Source organism: Hydra vulgaris, chromosome 15 (genome assembly GCF_038396675.1).
Source record: "Hydra vulgaris chromosome 15, alternate assembly HydraT2T_AEP".
Taxonomy (NCBI): Eukaryota; Metazoa; Cnidaria; class Hydrozoa; order Anthoathecata; family Hydridae; genus Hydra; species Hydra vulgaris.
Window position 1 is genome coordinate 55,251,984 of NC_088934.1, and position 14,044 is coordinate 55,266,027.

The window sequence follows — 14,044 nt, forward strand, 5'->3', positions numbered from 1 at the left end:
GTTGCCCAAAAGATTTTCTTGAACACGCAACATTTGCATATTGCTGCATTTACTATTTTATTGTTTTAGTTTATATGCATTTTTTTATTTTCTTTCATATTTCAATAAATTTACTATAAGAAAGAGCGCGTAAAACGTATAAGAGAGTGTTACACTACTTTATATATTTTGAATAAGATTCTCAATATACTTTGGAAAAGATTTCTGGATAAGACACAAAGATTATTGTGGTTTAACCATTAACTTCACTTGCAAAGAGTTGCAAACCTATACTGGATTAATGCATATATTAATTAATTTTTAAATATGCAAATTATGCTATTTACGTGGGTTAAAAAATATTAAAGTTTTAGAGATTAAACTTCAATTTAACTTTCGCGAGTGTTAAAGCAACGATGTGTTTTTTTCGGTTTCAGATTTCGGATACTTTTTTGACCTGCATATATTATTGTGTAATTGTTACCAATATAGAATAATATTGAAGTTTTTATAATTTTATAAATAATATTGTTTTTTGAATGCCATTTTAATTCCACACGATTTTCAAAGTAGTTTTTGAAGGGTTTAAGTTTTAGAAAACCAAGTAGACTCTAATATGCGACAAATCAGACTGACTTTTTATGCAACAAATGGGCTGATCAAAATACTACAGTTTACTTTCTCCTGAGTTTGTTATAATGAATTTTAATAATTTTCATATATATCTGTAGAGCCAAATACAATACAACAATAGTTTATCGATAAATTTTTAGCTTTACTTATCAATTTTTTTTTCCTCAAAAAGTATTACAAAGTAAACACAAATCATGCTATCTGTTGATTTGTTTATTCTTGTGATATAAAACAAAATAGCCAAAAAATAATATTTTTTATCAAATGATTAGCATTTATAGTAAAGTGATAATATAAAAGATATTATATATTTAACTTTTAGTTGACATTTTTATGATGGCTATAAAATTTATGAAGTTCGTTATGAAATCATAATTCGCTGAATTAATTTTAGTAAAGTTTAATTTTTTGCTTAGTTAATGTTATATTGTTATTTTTTTTGTAATACTTTGGTTAAATTAATTTTTTTTAATATGAGAATTCTCTAGAAAATTGTAGTAACAATATATAATGTACCAGCACAACCATACATAAATGGCTACAGCCCCTGATGGATCTCCAAGGTATACATTTATAAATTTAAGTATCCGTTTTTTACTTATAAAGTCCAATAATATCATAAAATGTACTAATGGCCTTTCTTATTTATGAGTGCTTGTTATTTTTTGAGCATTATACAGTTGTTTTTTTTAGTATGTTTAATAAAAGTTTTGAAAAATATGTCCACATCATTTTGTCATTAGTATTTTTAAATATTCATAAGGTTTTTTCATAAATAGTTTCTTGAAAAACCTCTTAAATAAGTACAAAAACTTTTCTGTACGATTGTTAATATATAAAGTAGCTTCCTTGTAAAAAATACACAATTATAATAAAAAATACACAATTATACAATTATAAAATAGTTTTTATGAGATATTATGTTAAATATGTTGGCTGCTAAAAACATTTGAAAATTTGACATAATCTTCAAAAAGTTTTCCCTAAGAACTATTATGTTACACATACAACCTGTCTACACTATTAACATATTACACATATCTCAGTGTAGCAATCTTATCTCAAGTTCATCTTGTTTATTAGGGTTTGCTTTCTTTACTAAGGTTTGTCTTGTTTATCAACATTTGTGTTTTAGAATTTAGTGTTGAAATAAAATTTAAAATAAAACAAAGACTTTTTACTTCTTTTTTTTTATTAATTATTTTTAAATACATATTTCAATATATATATATATATATATATATATATATATATATATATATATAATTTTTTTTTTTTTTTTTGTTGAGCTTTTTCAGTCGTTATCAATACAAAATAAGAAAAGCTTCAAAAAAAATCTAATTTTAGACAAAAGTAAATGAGTTTTAATAAATTCTAAATTCAAAAAAGTTTACAGGAAATAAATTCCCTATTTTTTTAAGATTTTTTTTACAATATGTTTTCCAGATTTTTAAAATATGAGCTGGATGATCATTGATGATATAATAATAATAATCTTGTATGCTAATTTGATATTTACCTTATGATATATTATTATTTAGAAATAAGTTTGTTATTTTCTATGTATTTTTTTAATTATTATTAATGTTTATAAAAGTTTAGTGTTAAATAAATGATAAATAATAAAAATAATAAAAAAGTTGCTGCATTGATTATTTACTATGGATCCCAAGCCTAGGTATAAAATTGAACAAACATTTTTGCTTATTTTAGACCCAAAACAATCTTAAAGCTAATCGGAATCTGGTATAAATTCTCTTTTCTTATAGCTAATGAAACATCATTATCATCATCATTATCATCATCGTTGTCATCATCATCATCATCATCATCATCATCATCATCATCATCATCATCATCATCATCATCATCATCATCATCATCATCATCATCATCATCATCATCATCATCATCATCGTCATCATCAGGCTTTAGTTTTCCTCTTTTATGCTGTTTCTCTAATCATGGTCAATGCTTAAATAAGCTATCATCTCTATTACGATAAACCAACAATCATATTTGCTTGGCTTCTTGTTCAACAAGTTGCATCTTTTTACTGTATCTGTCCCTTTATGCTATAAAAACCTTTACTAATCTAGTTATTTTCATTGCGCTTCAAAAACTTCGTCACTTCCTACCCTTAATCCAAAACTACTATTCAAATGTATTAATAACAAAAATAGTTTTATAAATACCATCAAAGCTTTAATATTCAAAAATGAACTAATTAAAGAATATAACCAAATAGTCAACATTATAAAAAATTACTTCAAATCTTTACCAAAGAGAATACCAATAGTTTACTGGTTCTAAAAACTTATTTTATGTCTTTCCATTGTGAGACAACAATAGATAATAAAATAAATTTGAAGTTGACTAAGAAAAACTTCTTCAGTAAAAGAAACATAAATCTCCAGGACCATACATGGTAAAATCAATAGTTAATTAATGTGCATCTGCCTTTGCTTTACTGCTCGCTATGATTTTCAAAAAAGTTCCTTAAAACTGGAAGAATACCAATTAAGCAAAAATTGGCAGGCATAACCCCAATATAAAAAATTGATATTAAAAAAAAGACAAAATTTAAAAAAATTTTAACATTCAATAATTATAAATTTAATTGCAGTGGCGTCCGTTATACCCAGTGGCATAGTGGGGGTTATTCCTGAAATTTAAAGTATATTTAATTACAATAGCAATATCAGATTTAAAACACAGTGGAAGCGAGGAAGAAACTTATATTAAATTGTAAACATTTTGAATAGTAAATTTTTCTTTGTTTCTTGGAAATAATTTTTAAAGTAGAAAACATTCTATTGCAAAAATTAAAAGAGTGATTGTTACAAACGTTAAACCAAAAATTAATTATAAAAAATTTAAATTTAAAAAAAAAATATTTTACTTCTGTTCAAGTAAATTTTTTCCAAAAAAATAATTTAAGCATATACTTAAACTTTACAAAAAAATAAAATAAAAAATAAATCGACTTATTAAACCAAATTTTTTTGTCACTTTTTATTACAAAACAATTAGAACAAAAAAACTGAATAAAAACATCAACTTATAAACCATTTGAATGAAAAAATTGTTTATACTTAAATTTTTAATAGTACTTTTATTATACTTAGATTTTTAATAGTAATAGCAATAAAATATCTGTTTTTTTTCTTTGACCTTCAACCCTCGGAATTAGAAAAATTGAGGTCGGCAATAATTTTCTGACCTCAATCTTTTAGAGGTCGACATCAGGTCGGCAAAAAAAATTCAATGCAAAGGTCTTACCATAAAACATCGAAATGAGGTCGTTATTGCCAAATGCCAACCCTAATTCCGAGGGTTGGACCTTACTCATTTGGTCTATGCATGCTTATGTATTTTTTTTTAAATTAAACATTTCTATTTATTTATTTCGTTTTATTTTAAACTCGTTTTATGTTATGTTATAAAAACTTAACTTTCTAACCCAGCAACACGAACAGCCTTATGAAGTTGTTTTATATTATCACAAACTGTTTATATTGTCAAAACTTTGCAGATTGTTCTATTGTTATTTTATTGCTGTTTTATAGCTTGCTACAATAACAATTCAATACTCTTTAAAAATAACATGTGTTTTATTGTCAGCGTGAACATCTCTATATATTATTGCTGAACTTAATCCTTTTAATGTTAGTGCCCTTTCGAGCGTGTTTGACACAAAACCTTTGGCAGCCATCGCAACTGAGGTAGTGGTGAGGAAGAGACACAGCACTTTATAAGAAAACATGTATGCAAATATCTAACGTACGTAAACTTCTAATTAAGGCCGAATTGCAGCTAGCGTATCAAGCGAAGAGCAAAGACCGAAGAGGCCAATTACAAAAAAAGAATAAAAAAAATAAAAAAGTAATGTTAAAACATTTATCAAGTTTTACAGTTTGATTTTCACTAAAAAATTACATTGCGTCAAGTTCTCCTCAATTTTGATCTATAACATTTATTTCCATTAAAAAAAATCATTGTATAGTTTTAAAAATTTTCATTTTAAATGTGCCAGTGTGGCCTAGTGGATAGCGCGCCTAACTTCTGAACAAGTAGGCCATGGTTCGAGTCCTACCACTGGCTATTTCTCTAAATTTTTTTCAATTGTTTTAAAATAAAAATTACTTTTGAAGTTTTATAGAGATTATATACAATTATATGTAACTATATTATACACTTTAACAAATAAAAAGATTTTAAAAAAGCTAAAATTTCTAAATACATCAAAACACCAGGAGAAAAAATTTGTTGCCTATGTGTCATGATGCAGATACTTATGTTAATGTGCTCAGGTAATTAGTCCTAATAAGCTGCGGATCGTCTGAAAAAAAAGTGGTCTGAAACTTAATAAAGAAAAAACTCAGTAAGACAGTCCTGCTGCTCCAGCAGGTGCTGCTATGAAAGCAAAAAAAAAAAAAGCCCATAGCTAGAAAAAACTTTAAAACTTTCTTTTGACAATTAAGAGTTTTTTTTGTTATAAATATATGCTGCAGCCATTTTTCAAAATGCCTTAATATGCTTAATACATATTTTGAGAAAAGCGCATTTAAAAGAAAATTATTAGGTTAAACTCTTTGTAAAACTCTCTTTCAAAATATTTGTAGACATCTAAACTAGCTTATTTTGTAAAAAAGTCAAAATTGATTTTTTTTGTATGGATTATACAACGAGTATGTTGAAATGAGAAAATTTGGCGCAAAATTTTAAAGCTCTTAACGAAAGCCACTAAACCAAAAAATTTAAAAGTAGTTACAGTTCAGTGCACTTAAAAATTTTAAGTATAATGTATTCGTGTTTGCAAAAAACATTATAAAAATCATTTTTTGATTTTAATATAAATTAATTTTTTTTTAAACTTTGTTGTGCTTAACCACTTCTATATAAACAATATACATATAAACAAATATGTTATTTGTTTATATATATATATTGATTAAAAAAGGTAAATAATCCACTTATTTAACATTTTATTCAGGATCGTATGTAATATAAGTAAATTTTTCTAATAATTACAAATCTTTTTTGCTACAGCTGTTTCGTTTTGATATTTTGTAGGTATGTTATTATATTTAAAAAATTGACAATGTTGAAAAAACATGAAACATATTGACATCCAAGTAAAAAAGTTTGAAACTCCAATTTTAGATTTGTCCTCTCTTGATAAATTCTAATTGCTAAAATTTTTTTTTTTTTTAAACATCTTCGCTTCCAATAAGGCTGCAAGCAACCACTAATTAAAGTTGGAAGTTACTGGAAGAGAAAAGATTGTAGAGCAAGATAGCGATTGACAGATGACTTGAAGAATTGCAAATTATATGAATCAGGAAAGCAAGATGAAGGAAGCGAATTCCAAAGAACTGATGTTCAAGGAAAAAAACTAGACAAATAAGAGTTTTTTGAGCACTCACGAACAGTAACAGAAAAAGGATAAAACTTAAATAAACGACGAGTAACACTAGAACAAATTTTAGTAGATGGCACAAGAGACGCTAGCTTTTTAGGACAATGCCCATTATAGTATTTGTAGAAAAGAGAAAGAGAAGCAACATTGCAACGATGTAATAATGGTTGGAGGTTGGCTGCAAGAGCAGGTCCAACTATGCTTACAATGCGTTTTTGCACCTTGTCTAAATGAGAAAGGGCATCATTAGAAGATTCGCCCCAGATATGGCAACAGTGTTCCATACAAGGCCGGATTTGAGATTTATAGAGATAGAGAATATAATCCGAAGTAAGAAAGTGTTGAGCTCGATAAAGAGATGCAACCTTAGCAGATGCTAATTTTGCAACAGATTTGATATATGGTTTCTAGGAATGATTGGAAGTAAGAGTTAATTCTAGAAAATGAAGAGTAGATGACTCATCGAATACATTACCGTTCATAAATATAGAAAGATCTAAATTATTGCAATAATGATTGGCTAAAAAAATTAAGTTTTATCTGAATTGAAGTTCACCAGTCACTAAGTGCCCCATGCTGTAGCAGAAGGGAGATCGCTTTCAAGCTCAAATACCCCCTCCAAGCAATCAGAGTTGTTGGCTTCTTATCAGGACAAGAATAAGAGGTAGTATCATCAGCAAACAATGCCACCTTAGATGTGAGAATATCTGGAAAGTCGTTAACGTAAATTAAAAATATTATAGGGCCAAGGATAGAACCTTGAGGAACCCCTGAAATGACAGGATATGAAGAAGAGTGCTGTCCATTGAGAACAACTTTTATACTTTGATTGGAAAAGAAGGATTCAATTATCTTAAAGATGTTACCAAATACACCATAAGAAAAAAGCTTTTGGAGAAGACCAGCATGCCAAATTTTATCAAAAGCTTTAGAAATGTAAATAGCGATGGCTTTAACATCTCCGCCTTTATCTAATACATACTAAAACCTATTGGTTATTACTCTTAGCAAATCAGCTGTAGAACAAGAAGATCGAAATCCATATTGATGATCAGAAAGTAAGTTATTAGATTCAAGATGAAAGATTAAGTGTTTGGTAATTATAAACTCAAAAGCCTTGCTTATGATAGGAAGAAGACGAGTGGGACGGTAGTTAGATAAATCAGATCGCTCTCCAGAATTTTTGAAATAGGGATAACAAATGCCGCTTTCCAGCAGGGTGGAAATTAAGTTTCTGATAAGCACTTGTTGAATAGTTTTGAGAGTATAGACGACAGCTCCGGAAAACACTTCTGCAAGACAATAACAGGTATGTTGCCTGGGCCACAAGCTGTAGAAGAGTCTAGGCAGGAAATCACTTTAAATACAGAAGTTGGAGTGATACGAATGTCAAGCAATGGATCAACCTGTTTGTTGACAATATCAGGTAGAATACAACTAGTGGAATTAAGAGATGACATTGATGTTTTGTTAGCAAACAATTCAGCTTTGTCTTTAGGTGAGGTGACAAAGTCTGAGCCATACAAGAGAGGCAAAATTAAAGATTTGCCCTTATTATTGATACTATTAAAGATTCTCCAGAAGTCACAAGAGCCTAATTTTTGTGATGAAATAAATAGCGGGCTTTGGCGTTAGACAAATCTTTTTACAATGGTTTCTTGCAGTAATAAATAGACGTCTGTTTTCTGGAGAATTGTTTTGCTGATAGATATGGAAGTAACAGTTTGAATTAGTAATCACAGCAGCACAGTGTGAGGAAAACCATGGAGGAGAGTGAGGCTTGACCTGGTATCATCGAGAGGTAATAAAAGATTCCATGCCAGCCTGAATCCATGAAGTTATGTAAAAAGCACATTTGTCAACAGGAAGGCGAAAGATTTCTACTAAAGGCCCATCACGAAGAAAATCATGGAAAGAATCCCAGTCAGCTTTACAAGGTAGCTTGTAAGAGGAATCATAATAGGTGGATTCAGGTGATGAAGAAGAATGAGATATTAGTTTTAAAGAGATCAAACTGTGATCAGAAGCACCTATGGGTGAATGTGGAGAAACTGAGCACTGACTAGGTTCAGAAACAAGACACAAGTCGAGTAGCGAAGGTAAATGATTCGCATTGTCTGGAAAGCGAGTTGGAAAGTTGACTATTTGAGTTAGAGGTTGAGAAAGGCATAAGTTGTGGGCTTTAATGCCTGCAGAATCACTGACACTAGAGCCAAGCCATTCAGTGTGGTGAGCATTAAAGTCACCGACAACAGCAATATAGGCTGATGGATAAAGAGAGAGTGCTTGGTCAATATGATCAGAAATAACATCAAAAAGAGTGTAGTCTTGAGATGAAGGACAGCGATATAGAACAAAGAGAAAGGCGATTGAGTGATGTGGTACTAAACAAAAGCACATGAAAGAATAGTCTATGGATTCAAACCTCTTTTCACGACAAATGGGTGAATTCTAACGAATGTAAATGCCCCGGCCAAACATGTGACTGTTGAAGTCTTTACGAATTAAAGGAAGTTAACCATCAACACTAAGATCACAAGATGAGACAGCTGAACTTAAATTAGTCTTATAAAGAGCAAGTAGGTCTGGTTAATTTTCCAATAGATTAGACTCAACAGAAGAAAAGTTATTTCCAAGCTCACAATTGTTAGTGAATGATAGGTCTAGAGTACTTGGTGATGATGATGGTTTTTTGTTTTGTATAGTTTTTGGTAATTTATTCATTTTTAAATTTGTTGAAGAACTTGACTCAAAGCATAGATAGTGCTCAGAACACTGCTTAATAGCCCAAGCAATTGCCTCATTACTATTAATAAACCCTAAGCTGTAACAAAGGGCTCCATATGTGGCCTTTACAATGCGCACCAAAAGTACAAACAGGGACATCACCCATGCGCAACATGGCACTAGTAATACTTTGATATTTTTCAGCTGTTGATGGAATCAGCCTCTCTGAGAGCTACTACAGAGTTCGGGAAACCTGACTACCAGCTGGCCTCAGAACCATAAAACTGAGTTTTAGAGCTGTACCCTCATTAGGAGATAATAGAATGATAATAATAGTCATAAAAGCAGAGACCTAAGCAAAACCCATGCATTAAGTCAAGAAAGTTCAGCATTTAACATCCTAAACTGAAAACAATGTATTAAAAATACATTTGTGCCAGCCTAATAGATAAAGAAGGGGTGCAAGGCTGGTCAACAGTTAGAATCTGTTTACCCCTTAAGTTTTTGTCTAGGAAGCCTTCTACAAGACAGTAGCGGGATGCATTTAACATCTGCCCAAGATGAGTATTTTTATTGAGACACCATATCTAGTCTTTATTCAACCAAGAGTCCCAAGTCAAGGGGACTCTTGGTTGAATAATCTTGTTTTAAGTCAGAGTTGGCATTTCCTAGCCTTAGCCTTAAAAGGTGTATCCTACAAGGCAGCAGGACATAAAGCAGATTGTACTGGGTTACATGTTACCAGTAGCAGTATAACCTGATCTGACAATATACTTCTGTCAGATCTGACAATTAAAAAGATGACAATTATGTCATCTGCTGACAATTAGGTCATTTACCAAATGACAATTTGGTAAATGACCTAATCGTTTTAAGTCAAAATGTTTTTGAGTCATTTTTTGGCAAACAACTCAAAAAACAAACTAGAAATAAGATTTTATTTAAATCTTTTAAAAAAAACTCTTCCTATAAAAGATATATGTAGTATATTTTTATTGGATATATTTTAATAAAGACAAAAACTATTTATTATGATTGTAATAAATACAATCTCTTATCCGTGAAATGATATATCTGTACCCGTTTTATATATTTTTATGCAATTGTATGCAACATAATCGAAAATTAATCAAAAAATATTAATGCAAACGGAAACTTGACATATAAAGGTTTTTTTTGCTACAAATTGACATCAATGCGCAAAATTTTTTTGGCTAAACTTTTAGATTAGTGTTTAATATTATTTTTTAGTTTTTTAGTTATTAAATCATAATCATAAGAATTTTTATGACAGTGTTTTAGTGGTCTAAGATCTTCTTAGTTCCATTTGTATAGTGTTACCTACAAACGTCTGGAAATGTAAACATTTAAATCCAGACTTGTTTTAGTGCCGCTAGAGCAATATGGGCGCCTGAAATAAAGTACCCAAAAATTATTTTTATTTGTTAATTTTTCTTTTGGTTTTTCATGAAAAATAGAAGTTTTAAATGCAGTAATAAATAAATAATTTTCAGTTTATTTTAGCTATCTCATTTTTTCTTCACGACAATAAAATGAATTAAAAATAAATTGCTTTTTTACGTAATACATGATATAACTGTCCTTTGGTTACTAACTGAAAGTTAGTTTTAAAATGAATGTCGTTATGAAACTTAATTTTAAAAACTTGTTCTGAAGTTTTATAACAATGGAATATATAAAAAATTTGCTTTTTTCAAAAGATAGAGAAAAATTTACTTTTTTCAAAAGATATTTATTCAGAGTAAAGTTAACTTTTGCTTTTTGGCAATTAAGAGTAAACTGCTTTTGATAATTAATGAACAAAAGTAAAAATTTTCAGTCTTAATAACTACCACGCAAATTTAATTTTTGTATAAATGAACTTTTGATCTTTAGCTTTTGCTATTTTAGTTTACACGAGGAAAACAAAAAAACAAAATGTAAACTTTTTCAGAAAGTTTTGTTTCTTTTCGATATTTTTTTTTGGCTTTTAAAATAATAAAAATAACAATTACAATAACTTAATAAAAGTTTTATTAAGATCTGTTTAAAATAACCCATAATAAATGTAATTTTTTTATTAAGCATAATTTTTTTAATTTATACTTAATGATTAAAAAAATATATTTTTAAAAATATAATGTTTTTTAAAATATAATATGCTTTTTAATCAAAAAAATATAGCATCTTTTAAATTATGTTAACCATAATTATCTCTTCTTTAATTATCTTTAATTTTAAAAGGCGCCTTAAAATCATTTAAAAAAATAATAACCTTTAGTAAAAGTTAAATGAATAGATTTGCTAATATTTAAATCAAAATTTTAAAATTAAAGTAATAATAAATATGTTAATTAAATGCTTATCGAATATTTTTATTAAATTTTCAATTCAAATACAAGACGTAAAACTTTTACAAATATTACGCGATTTAATATGTGTAAATATATTATGTAATGTAAATATTGATAAAAAAAGTATTAAATAATGTTTAAAGTATTTGAACATTCAACTACTAATTATTTAAAATATTAATAAGTACTAAAATTAAATTTACTAAAAATATAGTTAAAAAATGTTTAAAATACTTTAAACAATTTTCAATAATTGTTTACTAAATAGTATTTGCAACAAAAGCTTTTATTAAATTCTTAAGTAAAATAGCTTTCTTATCATACATAAAGTAACATCATCCACCGGTTAATTCATGTATTCAAAAAAATGCCTTTAAATCATTTCCTTATCTTAGAAAAAACTAAACAAGATAAACACGAATGAATAAAATAATGATTGAAAAAATGACGATTAAAAATCACTGGTTTAACTAGGGGATGAGGAGGGGGGACTCAAAAATATCACCACCACCGCTGAGCTATCAATGAAATACATTTAGCAGAAAAACAAACCTAATTATAAGTCTCTTATAAGCTCTACATATGTGGAAAAGGTGCACATGTTAAGTTTTTTGCTCTTGAATGTTTTTTTCAGAATAAATTGTTTTACTAAAAAATATTGAAGTAAATAAGGAATAGGTATATAAATAATTGGTGTGGAATAGATATATATAGAAATGGTAGGTTTGGTAAAGACCTGTATTTTATAGATCCAAAAAGTTAGGGTATATAAGGAAAAAGTATAGAAAAGTTCGGTTTGGAATAGACTTACAAAGACCCTTATTTTTACGCATCTGATCTCAGCTAGTATTAAATAGTTTTCTACAGCTAATTAAATTGGTTTGAATATTGTAATGTTTGCGTTTTTACTTTTTTATTTTTTTGAGGATCATGTTAAGTAAAAACAATTACTGAAAGTAATATCCTAAGTAAGTATCCTAATAGTATTAAATACTTTACTTGCTCATTACATCATAACTTGCTCATTACACTATTTATAACATATTTATAACTAATTATAACAGTCAACTATGCTATTTTAAACTCTGGCAAACAAGAAAATTATCAGATATATAAATATGACAGATATTAAGTTAAAACCTTACCACAGAGCATCACCAGGGATGAGGGGAGGGGTTAAAAATTTTTTATCGCGATTAGATTTTTTTGCGTTAATTCGAGCTCTGAAACATGTCAAATAATGGTTTTATAAATTAACATCAACATAGATTTGTGATGAGGATCTTGTTAACAAATCTAATTAAAACAATGGACCTTTTAAGTAAAATGCTAGCAGAAAACGTTTTAGCAGATATTTTTTATATTGACTTTGTTAAATCCTTTGACAGAGTATCTCATTAATGATTAATAATCACCAAGTTAATTGGGAAAGTAGCTAACTCTGAGAATGGTCAGTTGCTTCAGAATGAAATTAACCAAGCCTCCAATTAGTCTGAGATCTGGTAATTACAACTTAATAATGAAGAATGTCATATCATACGCTTCAGAAGCAATAACAATCGTTATATTTATAACCTAAGTGACAAAATAAAAGCAATCTCTGGAAACGAAAAATATCTTGGAATTACAATGTCAAATTTCAAATGGAAATATCACTTATTGCATATCAAAAGCTTAATCAATGTTTAGAACATTAAAAAAAAAAAGTTCATTACATCAAAAAAAAAGTGCGTGTTTGCAAAGTTATACAAATATATTTTACAAACAGATAGCAGTCGATATTTTCATTATCCTCTTTTTCCATTCGTTATATATATACATATATATATATATATATATATACACACAAATATATATATATATATATACACAAATATATATATATATATACACAAATATATATATATATATATATATATATATATATATATATATATATATATATATATATATATATATATATATATATATATATGTATATATATATATATAAATTCTTCTACTTTACGGCTAAGAAAATGTGTTTGTGGTAAAAAATGGCTCTTCGCTTGTTTGTGGTATTAAAGCTGACAAAATACAGGCTACTTCGTGCAGACCTAATCAACGTCTATAAATGGTGCACAAATAACAATAGTGATAGAAGTCTTTTTGAAATAGATAGCCAATTTATTACTCGTGTTCATGTATATAAACTAAAAAAACAATCTTCACGATTAAATTTACTTATGAACTTTTTTTTTCTTCTTAATGACATTGTATCAGTGTTATCTCTAAAAACGTTTAAGCTTCTTCTAGACAATCATCTAAAAAACGAATGGCTTCTCTACGACTAATCCACATTTTATTTCTATTAGTTATACAAACTCTGTAATTGTCAAGTATTATATAACTAGGTTGACAGGCAGTTTATGCCTACGCAATTTATTGTAAAACTTAATGTTAAAAAAAAAATAATAAAAGTTAAGGTTACATTATGTCAAACCGCATTAATTTAATTGCAGGAAGTAATTTAACCACGAAACGCAAATTAAAAGACTAGAATGTTTTTAAAAACATTCTGAATGTTTTTATTTTATTTTTTAAAAATAAATCCATACTCAAATAAGTAAAAAAAAAAAAAAAAAGTTTTTCCAGTCTTTAAAATTAAAAAAACCTAAAACTGACATTTTCTAAAAACTTAAATAAAAAGTTAAAGACGACCATGCAAGAGTATATATATATATATATATATATATATATATATATATATATATATATATATATATATATATATATATAGATCTATAGTTTGTTGGCTTTGGGAAGAGCGGAAGGAAAAAAGTGATTCTTACGCCAACATATACGTCACTTTTAATTACTTTTAACTTTCGTCAAACATTTCCGTGTTGGATGAAAGTAAAAACCATTAATTTAATTACAAATTAATCGT

The 14,044-nt window shown here is 27.8% G+C and overlaps 1 protein-coding gene across 1 annotated transcript in view; it reads left to right on the forward strand.

Annotated features, from left to right (window-relative positions):
• Positions 1-1,046: 1,046 nt before the first annotated feature.
• LOC100204448 (E3 ubiquitin-protein ligase Itchy) overlaps positions 1,047-14,044 on the forward strand; it is a 111,475-nt gene continuing 98,477 nt past the window's right edge. Inside the window, exon 1 of the mRNA XM_065819107.1 lies at positions 1,047-1,175. Coding sequence (XP_065675179.1) covers positions 1,147-1,175 — 29 coding nt within the window. The 5' untranslated portion in view covers positions 1,047-1,146. The remainder of the gene's footprint in view (positions 1,176-14,044) is intronic.